At 39.9% G+C, this 19,255-nt stretch overlaps 1 protein-coding gene across 3 annotated transcripts in view; it reads right to left on the minus strand.

Annotated features, from left to right (window-relative positions):
- Positions 1–4,424: 4,424 nt before the first annotated feature.
- The window catches only part of PDGFC (platelet derived growth factor C), a 219,344-nt gene continuing 204,513 nt past the window's right edge, over positions 4,425–19,255 (minus strand). For 2 of the 3 annotated variants that reach the window (XM_059922333.1, XM_059922335.1), the window contains exons 4-6: positions 18,139–18,346; positions 13,271–13,488; positions 4,425–5,982 (exon numbers count right to left, since the gene is read on the minus strand). In XM_059922333.1, the coding sequence (XP_059778316.1) occupies positions 5,866–5,982; positions 13,271–13,488; positions 18,139–18,346 (543 nt within the window). In that variant the 3' untranslated portion in view covers positions 4,425–5,865. The remainder of the gene's footprint in view (positions 5,983–13,270; positions 13,489–18,138; positions 18,347–19,255) is intronic. The other variant, XM_059922334.1, reaches the window with a different exon arrangement.

The raw sequence follows: 19,255 nt of genomic DNA on the forward strand, positions 1-19,255 counted from the left end.
GCACAGGGAACTATTTTCAATATCCTGTGATAAACCATCATGGAAAAGCATATGAAAAAGAACGTATATCTGTGTATAACTGAATCACTTTGCTGTACAGCAGAAATTAACACATTGTAAATCAACTATACTTACAAAAAAAAAAATCTGCACATTTCTCCAAATGCTCTCGACCTCCTTCCTCCACAAGAAACAGAACATTAAATAGAATATAATATCTAATCCTCAAACTGTAGTGCTGGTTGGCAAACAAGTTGTAGAAAAGTAAAAAAGGAGTCAAGAATTTACCCTTCCCACACAGAGTAAACGGTATTCTGGACGTAAACTATACATATGTAAATAATCAGAAAAGAATTAAAGGCATGGAGATTATATAAATAACCTAATGTTTTATAAAGAAAGAGGAAGGAAGGAAGGAAGAAAGGATGGAGAGTGAGAGAGAGAGAAAGTTTGGAAAGAAAAATAACCTAAAGAACAGAAGAAAATTTCCCAAGATGCTTTAAGTTATAAAAGAGCTTATTAAAAATATAAACATTATTATTAAATGTTTCAATGTTTTGTATTAGTTAAATGTTTATTAAAACATAACATAAATAATAAACTACAGTGAGAATGGTTACTGAAGAGGTGGACCACATTGTCCGAGAGCTTATTTCCTCTTCTTAATAGCAAAAAGATAGATGCTGGCTGAACTAGAAGCAAGTGCTTTGCAAGTGATTCTATGTTTTTAACGTTTTCAATAACATTTTTTCACAACTTTAGTGGGATTGTTTAAGCAGATTATATCTTGCATTAATGAAACATTTTCCAAAGTACATATTTTTCTGTCCCATTTCAATTTTCTGTCTGTAAGTTTCAAGTGAAGGTATACAGGAAAGTTTCACTAAAAAACAGCAAGTATGATATGACCTCCTTTTAAATGAAATACCTATTAGTCACTCTTGCCAAATAACGTTGCATAACAAACACCCTCAAGACCCCAGCAGCTTACAGCAAGAATTGTTCGTTTCTCACCCAAGTGCATGTGGGTTGCCTGGGCTCAGCAGGACTTGACCCCATGGCAGGGACCGGGTTCAGAAAAGCAGCAGGAGTTCTGGCCCAGGGTGCTCTCTGGAGCACACTCTTCTCCTGGTGATGGCAGCAAAGACAGCAAACCATCTGCGCCAGCACATGGCACCTGTCACAGGTACTGTCCTCCTGTAGGTTAGAGCAAGACATGGCAAAGACCAAATTCAAATGGGAACATATAGCCATGGCAAAGGTATAGACATCAGCCACTACTACTGGGGACACAACTGAGTCCAGTAATCCCATCATACCACCCATTCATTTATCTATACACTGACAGGCATAGATAGAAATGGTGCGGGCTAGGGTGATAGAATTTTAGATTTTTTTTTTTTTTTTACTTTATTCCTTGTTTTTTTTTTTTTTTTTTTTGAAAGGGGGCTTTATTTCTTAAATGCTGCAGTGTATAATTTTTAAAAATACTGCACTTGTAATTAAAAAAATAACTTCATTGAGATATAATTTGAACACAAAAATTTCACCCTTTTGAAGTGTATAACTCAGTGGTTTTTAGTATATTCAAATAACTATCACCACTATCAAATTTCAGAATATTTTCATCACTCCAAAGAGAAAACCTGTACTCACCAATAGTAACTGCCCTTTTACCCCCTTCCACCAGCCACTGGCAAAACACTAGTCCACTTTCTTTCTGTATAGATCTGTCAATCCTGGACATTGCATATAGATGGAATTATACATTCTATGGCCTTTTGTGAATGGCTTCTTCTCCCTAGCATAATGTTTTCAGGGTTCATCCAAGCTGTAGCCTGTATCAGTACTTCTTTGCCTTTTATTGCCTAATAATATTCCATTGTATGGATACACAACATTTTGTTTATCCGTTTATTAGTGGATGGACATTTGGATGGTTTCTATTTTTTGACTATTATGAAAGATGTTGTTATGAACTGTCTTGTGCAAGACTTTCAATTTTCTTGAGTATATACCCAGGAGTGGAGTTACTGAGTCATAGATTAGGTTTGGGTTTAAGGTTTTGAAGAATTGTGTCACTGTTTTCCGAAGTGGCCACACAATTTTACAATTTGACCAGCAATATACAAAGCTCCAATTTCTCCACGTCCTCACCAACACCTATTACTGTCTGTCTTTTTGATTCTTGCCTTTCCAGGGGGTGTAAAGTGGTTATCTCACGATTTTAATTTGCATGTCCCTAATGACAAATAAAGTTAGCTATCTTTCTATGTGCTTCTTGGCCATTTGTGTATATATATATATTTTTGAGAAATGTGTATTCAAGCCCTTTGCTCATTTTTCTATTGAATTAATTATCTTTTTATTGTTGAGTTGTGAGAGTTCTTTATACATTTTAAATGTAAGACCCTAATCAGATATATAAATTGCAAACATCTTTTCACATTACGTGGTTTTTCTTTTCATATTCTTTACGATGTCCTTTGAAGCACAAAAGTTTTTAATTTAATAATGCCCAGTTTATTTTTTTGTCACATGTGCTTTTGGCATCATATCTGAGACAAGATCACCTAATCTAAGGCCCTGCGAATTTTCTCCTATATGTCTTTCTTAAGAGTGTCACATTTCAACTCTTACATTTAGGTCTTTGATTCATTTTGAGTTAATTTCTGTATATGGTGTGGGGTAAGGGTCCAAATTTATTCTTTTGCATGTGGATACCCAGTGGTCCTAGCACCATTTGTTGAAAACAGAATACCCTTTCACCATTGTATTGTCTTGGCAGCCTGGCCAAAATCAATTGACCATAAATGTAAGGGTTTATTTCTGGACTCTCAATTTTCTGCATGTCTAAATTTATTAGACTTACACTATTTCTATAGCTTTGTAGTAAGTTTCAAAGTTGGGAAGTGTGAGTCCTCTAAATTTGTAGTTCTTTTTCAAGATTTCTTAGCTATTTTGGGTGCCTTGCATCTTCATATGCATTTTAGGATCAGCTTTCCTATTTGTTAAAAAAAAAAAAAAAAAAGCTAGCTGGGATTGCATTTATAATCTTTTAAAATAATGAAGTTATTAATCTTAAAAGCTATATTTCCTACCAAAATACTAAAATTTTATATAGATTTAAACTGAATAAAAATTACTATAATGCCTTAGGAATTACTAAAGAAATTGGATTTGGTGTAGGTGGCTGTTCAAATGCTTTCTGAAGCAGAGTGCAAAAGTGTATAATGAACATTTTAATACACATAGGAGGAAATTATTGAAATAGATGAGTGCAGAACCATTGGTCCGTAGAGAGTGCTAGCACACGAAACAGAAAGACTCACAGACATAGAGAACAGACTTGCGGTTGCCAAGGGGGAGGGGGGTAGGGGAGGGATGAATCGGGAGTTTGGGGTCAGCAGATGCAAACTACTATATATAAGATGGATAAACAACAAGGTCCTACCGTATAGCACAGGGAACTATGTTCAATATCCTGGGCTAAACCATAACGGAAAAGAATACGAAAAAGAATGTATTGATACATGTATGTAAACTGAATCACTCTGCAGTACAGCAGAAACCAACGCACCGTTGTAAATCAACTATACTTCAATAAAATAAATTCAAAATAAACAGTTGGAAATGCTGGATTGAACACAGTCCCACCGATCACTGCTCTTAGATTTCCGAGCCTCTTGACTATGCTAATGAGAGTTGCCAACTGCCCACAGGGAGAGGCAGTGTAGAGCTTCCAGGGGAGCAGTCGGGCTGTATCTAATCAGCCTCCGGGCGGCTGCAACAAAACTATGAAAATACGTCAATAAGACAGAGCACGTATTTTCACTCTTTATTTGTCCTCCACATGGCTGGGCGCAGGGTAGGACTGCCAGGTGGAAAAGTGCCGGAAAGGGTACTGCCTTGGAAGAAGAGTCTGGGACCTAGATGGCTCCCGGACAAGTTCAAAGGCAGGGATCAGGTGTTGAAGATAGCAGCCTGCATAGAGATCTACCTCTGGAACCGAGGCCGCCACCTGGAGGAGTGCCGTGTAAACTGCGGATCCACGTGCCACGTGGACCTGGGCTCAGCCCCTCTAGCGTCAGCCGTTGGAAATGAAGACAAGAGTGGAAAGTTACAGGATCCCCGCCCACTGTCAGTTTCATACTACCATATAAGCTATCATCAGGCATTTCATTAACCACACGCAACTCCAAGCCATCTGCAATTTAATTTACCAGCAATTACTTTCAAGATGACTGGGAAAAAGAAAACTACTGCTCAAAAGCACTGGAGTCCAGGGGCAGGAAAGTCTCACCAGAAATGGTCACTTTTCTGCCTGTCTTTTGAATTGATACCAGCTTTTGCATAATAAAAATCATGGTCACACACAAGTCTGTCGCTTTTGTTTTCTTGGCATTTAAGAGACAAATCTTGCAAACACACACTCAGTTTCTCCCCGAAACAGCTGCATTCTTTTATTTGGTGATTCAATACATTTTTAATTCAAATAGTCACCACTTAACCTAGGCACAATATTAAGCATTTTACAAGCAAAGGATCTGACTGATTTTCTTTTTAATTGCCAAAGAGTATAATAAGTGAATCGGTTAAAGGATATACTTCTGTACATAAAAATATTCATGTATTTATACAAGTGTATGGAACAGAGTTTAAAGACAATCTAACCAGAACATCACAATAAATAGGATGTGGTCCTACAGGACAGCCAAGCATGCTTTGTCAGGAGGCCGTCAAGTCTCTTTTTTCAAGGTGCTTTATGTTCTACTGAGCTAGGCTCACACTTCCCAAAATAACGGTTAAGGGTTAGTAATTCTTGGATCTGGATGTCTACGGGAATATGCTGCTTCTCGCTGGCGTCTCCAATAAGAGGAGTGGAAGATGACATATTTATTTATTTTCCAAGAGTCTTTGCAACTTATCAAATTCTATCCATTTCCCATGTCAATATTTTAAAATGCAGACTGATCTAAGCTCTAGCACCATACAAGAAGGAAATACATGTATTTTTGTCAGAGCAACAATATTTTATATCATCTTTGTCCCTCTGGCTATAACCATTCTGTTTAGAAAAATTTACCAAGCTAAAAATAGTTGATCTAGGTTGTCATAAAAAAGAATATTAAATACCTTTGGTAAAAATAGATATATTTAACAAGATTAGAAAAGCAAACAGTTATAATGTCAAAAGGAGACTATAAAAATGTACACAATAACACAAATAAACCAACTTATAAAGTGAAGATAAGGCCACTCTTCTTCTCAGGTTTGTCTGTTCCAAACCGTGGATGGAGGTCTGTTCTTCTAAATGGTAGAAATCTGAGTAAGAGATAGGGAAAATCCAGTCTTTCCTATCAGCGTGACACAAGTTTAATTCATGGCAACACAGTTCTTTTTTAAAACCCACGTTGGTAGAACTTAGAACACTCTGGCTTAGGCATGTGAATATGAGAAACAATCCCAGATTTCTGTGATTGTAGGCCCAGAGCAGGGGGCTTTAGAGTTAAGCAAGGCGACAGAACCAGGGGCTTAGGGGCAGTGTCTCCTGTGCTGACATGAACCCAGGCCACATCCAGACAAGAGACACAGACGCAGCCAAGGGCGCACGTGGGGACTTTGCCACCAACTAGGAATCTACAAGGTTCATTCCTTTCCCCGGCGAGGACTTTTCTCCTGTCGTGGGGCCTCTCCTCCAAAGGGCCGTTGCACAACCTCTAATTCTGCGTGGTGTCTCCTCTCTCAGAACACGCCGTAAATCCTGAAGATGAAAGGGCCCTGGAACCAACAGCCAGCCGGGATTGTGGATGGAGATAAGGCACGAGTTCTGTCGCAGTGGCAGCCCCGAGCCACCGCGAGGCGTTATCCCCCGGGGCTCCCCCTGCACACGCAGTCACACTCCTCGTGGTGCTCCAGGGCCACGTCCGTGAGCGACTTATGCAGCCCCCGGACGCCCGTCTTGGGTCTCAATTGAAGGACCTGAAAGGGAACGATGGAAACCACCTTTAAAATCAGGCCACATCTGCAACTTCCGATTTCACGGACAAGGTCTCAATTTCAGACCAGCATCTCGGGGCCCAGCAGCGACCTACACATTTTGATTTTTAACCACTGAAGGCAGGATGAACATATTCCCCCAGCCCTCAAAGAAATCACAAATGATCGTCATCACTGTATGAAAGGAAGGACCTTTTAATACCAACAGTTTGGAAGGAGGCTGCTGAGAATAGAGAACAATCCTTACACAGAGAACGGACTTGCGGTTGCCAAGGGGGAGGGGGTGGGGAAGGGGTGGCGTGGGAGCTCGGGGTCAGCAGAGGCCAACTATTACGTATAGAACGCATAAACATCAAGGTCCTACTGCAGAGCACAGGGAACTATATTCAGTATCCCGGGATAAACCATCACAGAAAAGAATACAAAAAAGAACGTATATATTTGTATAACTGAATCACTTTGCTGTACAGCAGAAATTAACACAATGTTGTAAATCAACTATACTTCAATTAAATAAATTTAAAAAAAAAAGAACCGTCCTTAAACGGAAAGATCCACCATGCCATGCCCTCCTTCCTTTACGCACCTCACTGTATTAGAGAGAATTTCACCTTGGTTAGGGGTCTTGGGACCACTAACGCGCAATTCATTTTTCTGTTTGTTGGTTTCTTTCACTCATTCATTTATTCACACACTTAGCAAATATTTATCCTTGAAGCAAGGCAGGCAAGGACTGCGATGCCATGAAGAGAAACATGGTCTGCAGCTGAGTCTGAGTCAATTATGCCGCTCATTAATGCCCTTGGCTAAAGGTCAAGTCCTCCATCAACTTGATGAGACGGATTACATGTACTTCATAGACATCAGCCTCGGTCACAGCTAACTTTCTGCAGCTGGGTCCTAGTGCACTGTAGACGGTTTGGCAATAATAACAAGAATGTCTCTATTAAGTGAAGTTATTTGCAGTTTGGATGGTTGAGATTCTTAGCCAGAAATATAGCACAACAGACACTGATACTAAACACAGCCTTTTCACACTGTGACGGAAGGACACGGCTATGTATTCTATAAGAGACTATCTGACGTATCTGATAAGAACTAACTACTCAATGGGTATTATTACATTTTAGGTCTTATGACAGAAGTGGTAAAGTTTTAGAAATTATGTGGCTTTGGCTTATGAACAAAGCCCAGAGCACAGAATAATATGAAGTTGTCCAGTTTCTCTGCTCTCTGGGTCTGACACGGATAACTTCATAGAGCAACTTCTAAAAGATACCGTTGCTGGAAATATTCATTAATCCAAAAAGGCAAAGGTCAGGTTTTATGACTGTCTTACTTGAAGATTTAAAAAAGAAAAACAGAGAATGGTCCCTCATTTGGAGTATGTGGTCATATCGAAGGTTAATTAGCTAACATTTTTTGAATGCTTACGGGGTACCAGGCGCCCTAATAATGTTTTTACATACTTTAACTCACAAGAATTCTATGAAGTAATTTACAATTATTACCCCTATTTTACATGTGAGTGAACAGAAGCTTAGAGAGAATGAGTGACACCGCCAGTATCTGTACTTCTGCCAAACAGAAATGATTCAAGTTGCGGTGATGGATGCTAATTTCATCCAGACTCAGAATATTACTAGTCATACACTCTATTTATTTAGTAACTTTCTTCCTAGAGAGATAAACTGCAGAATCTTATGATAACGATGAGAAACAGTAAACTTTTAAAGATTTTCTATTACATTTACAATTCCAGAATAAAAATTCCTAAGACTATTATATTAATGTGAAACTGAGCCCAATGAGTATTGAATATAGATCATGCGTTGGTACTGATTTCCTGTTTTTGACCAACATAAGGCGGTGTCAAAACCAACTTCTCTGAAGATGCTGGCGCTATACCTTATTAGCACACTCTCGCTACAAATGGCTTCTGGAATGAGGTTGGGTGGAGATACATTGTGATACTGGCATAGACAATGTCTTTAATTCCTATGTCCACTTGTATACATTTTCCCAGTTGGCAGGGGAAAAATAACTATGAAAGGTAATGGTTAGAGAGGCCGCCATATACAGCCCTGACAGTCAATGACGCCAGGCTGCAATCCTACAGTCTTTCCTTCCTCTGCAGTGCTTATGCAACATGCGTTCACCAAATAAACATCCCTTCCCCATGCCCCATCTTCATCCACTGATACCTGTGGATATTTACAAATAGCAAAAGAATCTCACAATGTTCCAGTGATGTTAAGGTCTCGTACGTGGTGTGGAGGGGTGGGTGATAATTAGTGTTTTCCCTCTTAATTCCCTTTGAAAGTTTGGACTTTGGGAGACAAAGAGAGACTTGGAAGATGACCAGCAGGTCCCAGAAAATGTTAAAGAAGAGAATTTGGTTTTTAGGACATAGCTTATGACACAGAAAAGAAACAAGGTAGAAGCACATCTCACAAAAATGTTGAGGAAGAGGTTCAAACTAAAATTATGAGTCCGTGAAAAAATAATCCAGGGAAAAGCTAAAACCAGAGACTGCAGACAGAACAGATCAGGCATAGAAAGACCCATCAAGGAACGATGCCCAAAATTCTGGGCGGCATAGAACCTTGAGTGATGGGGCTCACTACTATAATACGGCAATTGAGTGGTATATTTATTTCTCCCAAACAAACAGATCTAAGCAAGAAAACACTACCTGTTAAGGAAAGAAGTGAAACTAAATATACGAGGATATAAACAAGGTGAAACTCATCATGCTGATTAAGAATGGAAAAAAGAAGCAAATATGTTTCTTTTGTCAGAGTCTCCTATAGATCTTTTTGCCAGAAAGAGAATACCTTCCTCCCTCTGGGCAAATTCATTAAATCTTTATCGATCATTTGCCACACTTTAATGAGGCTAGGCACAGGGAGGAAGTAAAGATGAGTGAGACAATCGCTAGCATATGCTGAGGGCTTGAAATGTGCCAGACCTCGTTCTAAGCCTTATTCATAATTAGGCACGAGGAATGACAGCCCACTTCACAGATGGAGAGATCGAGGCCCAGGTCACACAGCTAACAAACGTCAGATTCAAACCTGGATGCCCGGCCTGGGAGTCCCTGCTTTTGAGTGCTACACTGTCATGGGATCTTTACCCTTTGTTCTCAATGTGGGAGAAACAAATACAAATAAATAATAATTATGAAGTAATAAAAGTTATAGAGATATCTTTAAAGTCCTACACATGCACAGAGGAGGAACGAATTATGCTGGGATTGGCAGGAAACGCAAAAGTGTTTCAAGGAAGAGGTAACATCTAAGTTTATACGTATGTAAAGCTCCTGTCTTGCTTTTCTGAGAATTCCTATTTGGGAGACGGGGAAACTAAGAAAAACCATTTTTTGTTTTTGGCTAAAATGGCTTCCAGTAAAGAGTATCTGGTGACTGATACGAAGAATCAATCTTAATGATATTATTATGTTGTAATATTATACCAAAACACTACTACAGTAATATCATTATGCTATATTTTATGAGACTTTTTAAGTCTGTGAACTTATTTTTGATACAATGGTTGAACAAAACTCAAGGAAAATGCTAAAGGAAAGCAAAAGAGGGAATAACTCAGTTATATTTGTAGTGGTACAAATGGATACACGTCAGCTTAATGTGCAGGGAAGCTGGTATAATAGAGCTGGATGGAAGAGAGAAAAATTAAAACTCCTAAGCTCTATCTTTGCTTCTGCCTTGTCCATGAAGTGGGATAATCTTTAAACTGAAAATTGGAGCAATGTTCATCAAAAAGAATTAAAGCCCAAGATGGGCTTAACTTTGAATGAGTTAAATCTCTAGATCCAGATTAATGGTTTTCGATGACTTAAGAACTATTTTGAATTATGTTTTCAAAAAATTTCACTTATTTAGGAGTAGTACTAGACTCAGAACTTACTTCCAAAATATAAGACTGAGAAAAATCTAGGCCTCAGAAATCATGAATTACACCAAACAAGTAATCCTTTTTTCATAGGGTAATTTGATGGTTAACAAAATAACTATCACAGAAAAATGTATAATTCCCATAGAAGAGAACTGAGATGATTGGATTGGAGATATCTATGAGAAATGTGGAATGGGTAACCATGTATATTTCTGCACACACACATTAGAGATATTTGTGGGAAACTTGCACTACATGGTCATACAATTAGATAAGCATCCAAAGTTGTTAAGCGTGCGCATGCAGATAACACATAAAATCAACCCCACCTGAAGACTGGAGAGGCTAAATCAATACCATTCTGGAAGAAGGTCAGTGAGTGTCCAAGCACTGACCGTGGCCTTTCCCTGCACAAGAACTTTATCTCAGACTTTAAAACAGAGACTGCACATTCTGGGGCAACTTTCTGGAGAACCCTAAAACTAATGGTATTTGAAAAGAAATTTACAAGTATAGGATGGGGGAGGATACACTTGATCTGAGGACTGATCCAGCTGCCCCAGAAGCATGATACCAACTCAGCATCTGATAAGCTTGTTTAGAAAAGCTCTGGGTTTTACAGGTCGTAGCAAGGTGAGTCATAAACCCAAGACTTGTTGGCTAAATCAGGTCCCCAAATACACTTTGCTTAGTAAGTCCCTGCTTTAGAAAGTTCAAAATGAAATGATTTTAGGTGGGGAAAGATCACCCCAGGTTAACTCCTACTCTCACCCTATTCTTTTACATTATGCCTACCAACTCTAAGATCTGCCTATCCTTTAAGGCATTTTAACTTTAATGCACTTTAGAGCTGTCACTGAGCAGGACCCTGTGAGGCCCTCCCAGAGCAGACCTCCTCGCCTGCCCGGCCGCATGTCCTCTGCCCGTCTTTTGTCTGTAGAAAAACTCTAGTCATTTGATCAGAGAAATGAGAAAACACAGAAAGAAAGGAAAACAGTACGGCAAGACAAAATAATAACAGTTTAGTCATTAGGCAAAGTGAAGGACCTTTAGGTCCTCCTCACGGGCTACAGATGATATTCTGAGTCAGGTCCCTTGAGCTGTTTTGCAGATACCAAAACCTCCACCAGGGGGAAGACGTTAACTGCATGCTGCCCACAAGCATGTAGACCCCAGACCCGTTGGAGCCAGGAGGTTGATGATGTGGACTCCCGATGACCTCATCACCAACCAATCAGAAGAGTGTCCACGAGCTGATCACACACCTCACCCTGTCTTTAAAAACCTGTCCCTGAAAGCCTTTGAGGAGTTGGGGTCTTTTAAGCACTAGCTGCCTGGACTCCTTGCTTGGCACCTGCAATGAATACTGCACTTTCCTTCACCACGACCTGGCTCAGCAGCTTTACTGCCCCGGCAAGCAGACCCGAGTTTGGTTTGGTAACAAAACTACCATGTTAAGGGTTTTTCCTTGACTAGACTCCCAGTTCTCAGAGTAGCAACAAGCCGTCCTCTGGGCAGAGCGGAGCTGGGGCTCCCGCAAGCTCGTGAGGACCTCCTCCTGAACAAGAGTGCAGGCCGTTCCCAGCACAAGGATCTTCAGACGCGTGTGGTGTAGAAACAAAAGTGAAGCATGAGGATGGCAGCCAACAGTCCTACTTTTATCCCAGACTGCCAGTTTTGGATGTCATCTTCTAAAAATTGCCATCTGACAATTGTCAGAGAATAACACCTTTAGGAAAACCCTGAGAGATTATCATAGTTTGCACATATTTTACAAAGGTTAAGTGTCCTGTGGATGGTTGCAAGTTAATGGTCGATCTAGGATGGAAACAGGGACCTTGTCTGGAATCCACTGCTTTTCTCCCACTTAATCAACTGCCAACACAATATCGGGGAAGAGCCGGGCAACCAGGTCACGTGAGTGCAGCTTATGACACTACCTGCTCAGATTACCCCACAGATGAGGGTTTCACCGACGTCTTCACTCACAGGAAAAATCATTTCATTTATTAAGTGGGTATTTAGTTTGTGTTATTCTTTTATTTAGCAGAAAAAAATGAAAATGAATGAAGCCATATCCAAATGAAGTCAGGAGGTAGATTTTGGTTTGGTTTTGTGAAAATTAAAGTTGGTAAAAGACATTTTGTAAAAACTGAAGGTGAGCCATCAAGAAGGGATTGCTTCCGGATGTATGAAAGCTAGGTGTTTCTGGGGAGGACTGGAGGGGGGTGGGTATCACCGGGGATAATGACAATTTGAAATGTATAAGCTCTAAGGTCCCCAAGGCTCTGAAAAACAATAATTACTAACATTTAATATTGTATTTTCCTTAATTCCATGGAATAAAGGGAAGGATGAAGAATCCATGGAAAGCTTAACATACTATTTGGGGCACCATGAATAAGAGGAAACTATAAATGATGAAATAACAGGAAGTATAATTATGAATATGTCCCTTGGAATTTATGTGCCCGAATTGCCCCAAATGGAAAAATAAATATTAAAGATCTTTATTTTCTCCAAAATAGACCATAATTTATCTCCAAGTTTGTCTTTAAAATATTTTCCCTTCATATTTTGAAGAGGTGAAAAGTTTCACCCATTTCTCCCCCTGGAAAAACAGTTTCTTTTTTGTATGAGACAGAAAACCTCCACTGAGTACCCATGATGTGTTATCAGAGGACAAGCTTTCTAAATCCTTGATGTCTGGTTTCCTAAGTTCAAGGTCCTAATTAAAAAACAGGGACTTCCCTGGTGGCGCAGTGGTTAAGAATCCGCCTGCCAATGCAGGGGACACGGGTTCGAGCCGTGGTCCGGGAAGATTCCGCATGCCACGGAGCAACGAAGCCCGTGCGCCACAACTACTGGGCCTGCGCTCTAGAGCCCGCGAGCCACAACTACTGAGCCCACGAGCCACAACTACTGAGCCTGCGCTCTGAAGCCCGTGAGCCACAACTACTGAGCCTGTACTCTAGAGCCCGCGAGCCACAACTACTGAGCCCGTGCGCCACAACTACTGAAGCCCACATGCCTAGAGCCCGTGCTCCGCAACAAGAGAAGCCACCGCAATGAGAAGCCCGCGCACCGCAATGAAGAGTAGCCCCCGCTCGCCGCAACTAGAGAAAGCCCGCGTGCAGCAACGAAGACCCAACGCAGCCAAAAATAAATAAATAAATAAATAAATAAATTTAAAATAATAATAATAATAATAATAAATGAAAACTTGAGCTCTTTGGTAAACCTTGGTTTTGTCTGGTCTGGTTTTCGTGAAGGTGACATCGCCTCTCTAAGCCAAAATCCACTTCAGAGAGGCTGGCCTGTCACCTTTCGGGAAGGGGAAGGCTGTCCGTACCTCGTGATACTTCTTGGTGACTTTGCTGGGGACACACTGACACTCGCTGCAGCTGTGCAGGCAGCAGGCGCAGTTCCCGCCGCAGCGCTTCACCAGGAGGCAGCCCGGCCAGAAGACGGTGTCGGTCCTCTTGAGCTCCTCCCGGATGGACACGGAGAAGTTGCGAGGCGTGCAGCTGTAGAGCCGCACCTCTTCCTTGAGCAGGTTCAGGCCCAGCACTGGCACGGCACACAGGGGAACAGAGGAAGAGGTCACGCGCTGAGCCCTGCGGTCTCACCAAGCGCCCTCGCGCTCGCTCTCGCGCACAGAAATCCAGCCCGCCCCACGACCAATCGCCCCAACAGGAGCCCTGATTATTTAACTAGGTCTTAGGGCGACGCAGCTCGCAGGCTGGGCTTTCCGTCCCATGGCGAACAGAGCTTCCTTGTGACCCAGGGACGGAGGAAGGGACGGCATTGTGCAGTGTTGAGGATGGAGCCCACAGAAGAGTTACCAGCTACAAACAGGAAACTTTCTAGAGGAAAAGGGGGCTACACCTTTTAACCTTTGGAAAAAAGTAAACAAGGGGGGCGTGGGAGGGAAGAACAGAATGTAAGACGAAAGCTTTGATGAAAAAACAGATGCGATGTTTAGAAGGATGACAAGCTCCCGCAATGAATGAAGCAGCAACGTACAGACACGTGTCGACAGGACCTTCTATAATCTTCCTGGCAACATGAATCATAGAGTGTGAAAAGGAAGTGAAGTAAATGAATTTCTGAGGACGGCTGAGTGGACCAGGAGTGGGGAAAAGGACACGTTTTAAAGGCGCAGAAGTTGTTGGAAAGCACTGCTTCTGGCGCGTTGAGAAATTTTTGGACTTGGAAATTGAGCTTAACTAGACTCCTTTTCAGATTTCTACTCTCCTGAAGGGCAGAAGAAATGTCTAATTTATAACCACTGTCTCTATTCTTTTAGTAACTTAGTTAACTATGCTGTGTTTTATTCTTTAAGAGAGCACCTACATGTGAAGACTAAACCAAATAGCCTTTCATTAGATTGTTGCAGTACATTCTAAAGAACCATTGTTTTTAACTACAAAACGACACTGCCTCAGTTAAATTACATCAAAATAACACATCATGTTTAACATGAGCTTATATATAACATATGAAGTAGCTGATAATTATTAGGATAAGCAATTCTAATATGATTTTAATTTCTGCTTTATAGCTTTGCCTTCTTTCCCCTAGAAATATTCAAATAAAAGCAATTCCAGTAAAAGTGAAGTTTTGAATAACATATAATTCATCAGAGCTTTTTTCCTTCAAACACAAAGTTTTTATTAAAATTTAGGAATACTATCTAAAATATACTAAATCTGGTTAAATACCTTTTCAGTAATATTGGCAACATTATAAATAATATTTTCTGGTTAAAGATAGCTTCAGATAATAATAATCACTACATAACCCAGTCTTAAAAATTAAGACATTTTAAAATACTTTTAAAGTGACAAGGTAATTAAGAATCAAATGCTTGTTTTCTTAGCTAGGTAATTCTTGGGTATGTGGCCAAGTTTTTCTAAAATGTCAAAGGAAGCCAATGTAAGTATTTTCAAGAAATATATTACAGCTTATGCAAATGCAATTGTCAATTATAAGCACACGTAAACCATATGGTTGACTAAAACTTTGGTCAAGTAAGGGAAACACGGAGGAAATGCTAATTCAATAAGTTCATTTCAACATCTTATTCAGCTAGAAATTATTTTTTCCAACTCAAGAGAAAATCACTGTTTTATCTGAGTATCTAAAGATTTCCCTTTCATCTGAAAAATGACGCTGTGACAGTAAAGCTTTTAAATATTTAAGAGGAAAAGAGTTCATTCTTTCGAGGGCCATTAAAGAGAAGCTTATCTCTAATAAAATTAATGAGATAATTAGGTTAAATGATGTCACATATTTTACCTCATTTCATTTTGCCGAACCCTAACCTATGTCTATATACGTACATACAGCTCTTTCACTGTCAAAGCTGTATGTGAGCTTCTTTGAATCTTGTTGCCAGAAGTTAACATCTAGGCAAGGAGAGAGAAAACCTAAACCAGGCACACACATACAAAGGCCAGTTGCCAAAGTTTTTAATGCTTATTTAAGATTTATACTTCTTTAGAATGTGAATGAAGCTCTTAGCTTTCAAAGGATATTCATCTACCTTAAAGAGTTTTAAACATACTATTTCATGAAACTAGAAAATGAGTCTGTATATGTTTGCTTTAAAATGTTTACTTAACCGCAATAAAAGGTTAGATGGATTTCCCAAGTGAACCAAGTTATGATACCTGCTACAATGTGAAAATTTAAACAGACTTTCAACTTAGCTTCCACTCATCGATCATGTTTGACACAAAAGTCAAAAGCCCTTTTTAAGTACTAGTTAAGCCTGACTTAAAAAATATGGGTTTTTCTTTTCTGTAGTAGTAAGGTATGAATGAACACGCTGAACCAGAGGAAGAAAGGGCAAATAAAGAAAAGGAAAGACATTAATACAGTCCCCTCTGGGCTAAAAATACAAGTAAGGACTTTACACTTAGCATATGTTATTTGAAATTTATGCTTCCTGCTTCTAGGGCTTCAAATCATCTAAGCATCATTAGAATAAGTCATGTGACCATGATTGGTGTCACAAATTCTCCAAACATTGGGTAGAACATCTTAGTCAAAAAACAAAGAGAGAGAGAGAGATCATGCACCAACACATACGTTTTAATAACTTAACTGTAATACTGTGGACGTTTCCCTCTGCAAAATATTTGTAAAGTAACCTTAGCCTTCAGATGCTTTATTTCCTTTTCGTAACAAGCTCCTAAGACAGTACATGCATTAGCTTGTCTTCCTAAAGTATGACGATTTGAAGCCTGTCGTCAATAAAAATTGTTTTTCTAATGCCTATTTTCTTGTTCGGATTCATAAATATTGCAAGTTTTCCTAAAAAGAATAACACTGATTGAAAAAAAATTATGATCACATTTTACTTTGTCAGCGTTCATTCTTTTCAGACACTCAGCCCAAGGATATTCTATTAACGTAATGCAATCTGAGGGTGGTCTTTCTAAGATGAATGTGGTAACCCTGTGATATGTTTATTCTGTGGAAAATCTATCTCAATCTCTAATTAGAAGCTTTTAAATGTTTTACTCCTCCTTCCTTTGTAGAAAGACTCTTGGGAGGGGAGTTGGTTTTGTCTATAGAGATGTTATCCCACACCTGCATTTTAGTTTATGTAGAGTTCCAAAAATATACACTGCTTTGCTCACACTTACTGTACGCTTAAAAAGTTAATAGTTTTGGCAAACTGCAAAGGGCTTCAATTTGGAAAGTGTTAAATGAATATTTGAAAGATCTGGTTCAGCGCTGGGCCTTTTAAATTACACCCTAGCCTCCGGCCAAATCTTCACTGAGCACCGCGTGAGAGGTACAGGCATAAAGGCAGGGATAGAGAGGAGATTTTCAGGCTCCTATCCCAAGATCGGCTGTCAAAAAACTAGATCTGAGCTCAACCCGGTTGACTCGCTCTGCTTCTTATGGATCCACAGGATAATCTACCTCAAATTTGCTAACAAAGGCTCTATTCAGGGGCGTTTCAGCCAGCCTTGCAAATCTTCATCTTCCCCTTCCTAAGTGGGAGGGAAGGGAAGTGTTGTTGTTGGTGAGTTATTTATCACGATCACGTCCTATAAATATGTAACCGTTTTCAGCATCTGGACAAGATTCAGCTGCCTCTGGACGTGAACAGCGATTTCCAGTATCGCTGAGAAGAAACCAGGGCTGCTGGTCCAGCAGAATACCGTGCTGGGCAAGTCCGAACATGATCCTCTGAGATGTAAGTCCTGATCAGAAGGGCCGCAAGAGAGGGCAGGAATCGGGTTTCTTTCTGACCAGTCTGATGCAATCTGCCCCTGTGAGTCGCTCAAATTAACTAAACACTGCGCTTTCTACAGACTTTCTGCAGACTTTCTGTCCTCCATTCTCTAAAGGGACCCTGGGTAGATTTCAAAGTTTCTGACAGACTGAAACAGATTGTCTGAGGGCTTTATAACTACCCAGTTACGTTTTCATTTGCGTTTGAGAGGGATGCTTTCCAAGTTTAGGGTGACTAGCAAAGTTACCTGACCTGAGAACAGATTCAGCTAACATTATTTCCAATCTCTTGACCATGTGGAATTAAGTTTAATTATCAACACTTTCACTCTTGAAGGCGGATGTGCTCATAGGATCAAAAGTGATCATTTCAGAAGCATCTTTACATAGAAAAAATTATCACGGTGTGAGCTCCTTTAGAGCATTATTTTCTTGCAGTGACTTCTATCTTGGAAACTACGGTTCTGTGTTCTGCGGAGCCACTGTTATTTTTCATATGATTTAGAAAAGTTTCTAGGCTTAGGAAATGGAAATTGATATAATCCTGACTCATGGGGGCATGGTGGATACAGATTTTAATAGAGCTTTCCCCTTTTCTAGCCCTAAACCTGGCTTAGCAGCTACGATAATCTCCCTTGAATCTCTGAATCAATATACCCCAAATATTAAGTTTGAATAAGCAATGTTTCTTGCGAAATGTAGCACGGGACTTCATCAAAATGATATTTTTGAATTAAAGAAATAACAGGAATTTTCAGCAAAAGCATCTCTTTTAATCTTCCAAACCCTCCTTTTATATGTATTCTTATTTAATATGTAAATATGCTCAAATGTTAAGAAGGTGGATTATTTAAACTTATCGGGGAAGAATTTTAAACCCTCCTCATTAGAAGGTATGGCAGAAGAATCGGAAACATCAGCTGCTAAGAAACTTAAATGAGGTTCTAACCTGAAGAGGGAGCTTACCTCTGGATTTTCTTCCAAACACAAAAGCCTTGCCCAGCAGTTGCCAGGTGGGCCTGTATAGATCTTCTAAGTCCAGCTGCCATCTATCTGGTTCAAGATACCGAATCAGATCTTCCAAGGTGCTAAAGGCAGTGACAGCATTGTTAAGCAGGTCCAGTGGCAAAGCTGCAGCGGGTAGCACGGAAGGGCTCACAGTTTCTGTGAACTGCTGAAAGTAAAACGAACCCAGTGTCAGACGGCAACCGTTTTAAAAACGACGTGCTCCTTCTGGACTCACGCACGAGGTTAGGTAGGCAGACTAAGGCCGAAAACACCTGGAAGTGAAATTGTATTCAACCCCAGTGAGCAGTAAACTACTTTGCAAAGACTTCATGCAGATGAACTTGGACGGAGTTTCTGTGGGAAAAGATTTCCAATGGGCAAGACATTCACTTTCGTTACCACAAACCATGGTAGGTGTGGGTATCTGTTGTGTACACGAAACAGAAGATGTCTCCGTAGTTCAGTTATGGACTTAACAACGGAAGCCGTAACCGAGTTTACCAAATTTTTCTTTTGTTTTCAACTTTTCATCCTCCTCATTCTGGAAAATCACCTGGGAGTTATACAAATGTGTGTCAGAGGAATTAAAACGTTAATGTAAAGTAATTAACCCATAAAGAATAAGAAAACAACATATAAGTGAAAAGCTAAAGCCTTTGACGTTGGAGAAGAACTTGTTAATCAAGATAGAAAACACCCAAACCATAAAAGAGAACTTTGATAAATTTGCCTCAATTTTTTGTAATAAACAGAGTTAAAATACAGACACTGAGAGAACACCTTGGCAAACCATACACCTGTCACAGGACAGAGTATACGGAAAAAAACCACCTCAATAGAAAATGGACAGATTCCAGACAAGAAGCCTGAATGGCCACTAGACATATGAAAACATGCTAAAATTCATTAGTTATCAGAGAAATGCAAAAGAAAGTGAGATATTTCACATACAAAAAAAGAGATACTATTTCACTTACAGGAGATGGGCGAGCATTGAAAGGAAAGGATTGCCAAGGATGTGGGTAAATTGGAATTTTTCTGGTCTGCCTGCAGAAGTGAGTATATATTGGTATCA

This window comes from Balaenoptera ricei, chromosome 5 (genome assembly GCF_028023285.1).
Source record: "Balaenoptera ricei isolate mBalRic1 chromosome 5, mBalRic1.hap2, whole genome shotgun sequence".
NCBI classification, from domain to species: domain Eukaryota; kingdom Metazoa; phylum Chordata; class Mammalia; order Artiodactyla; family Balaenopteridae; genus Balaenoptera; species Balaenoptera ricei.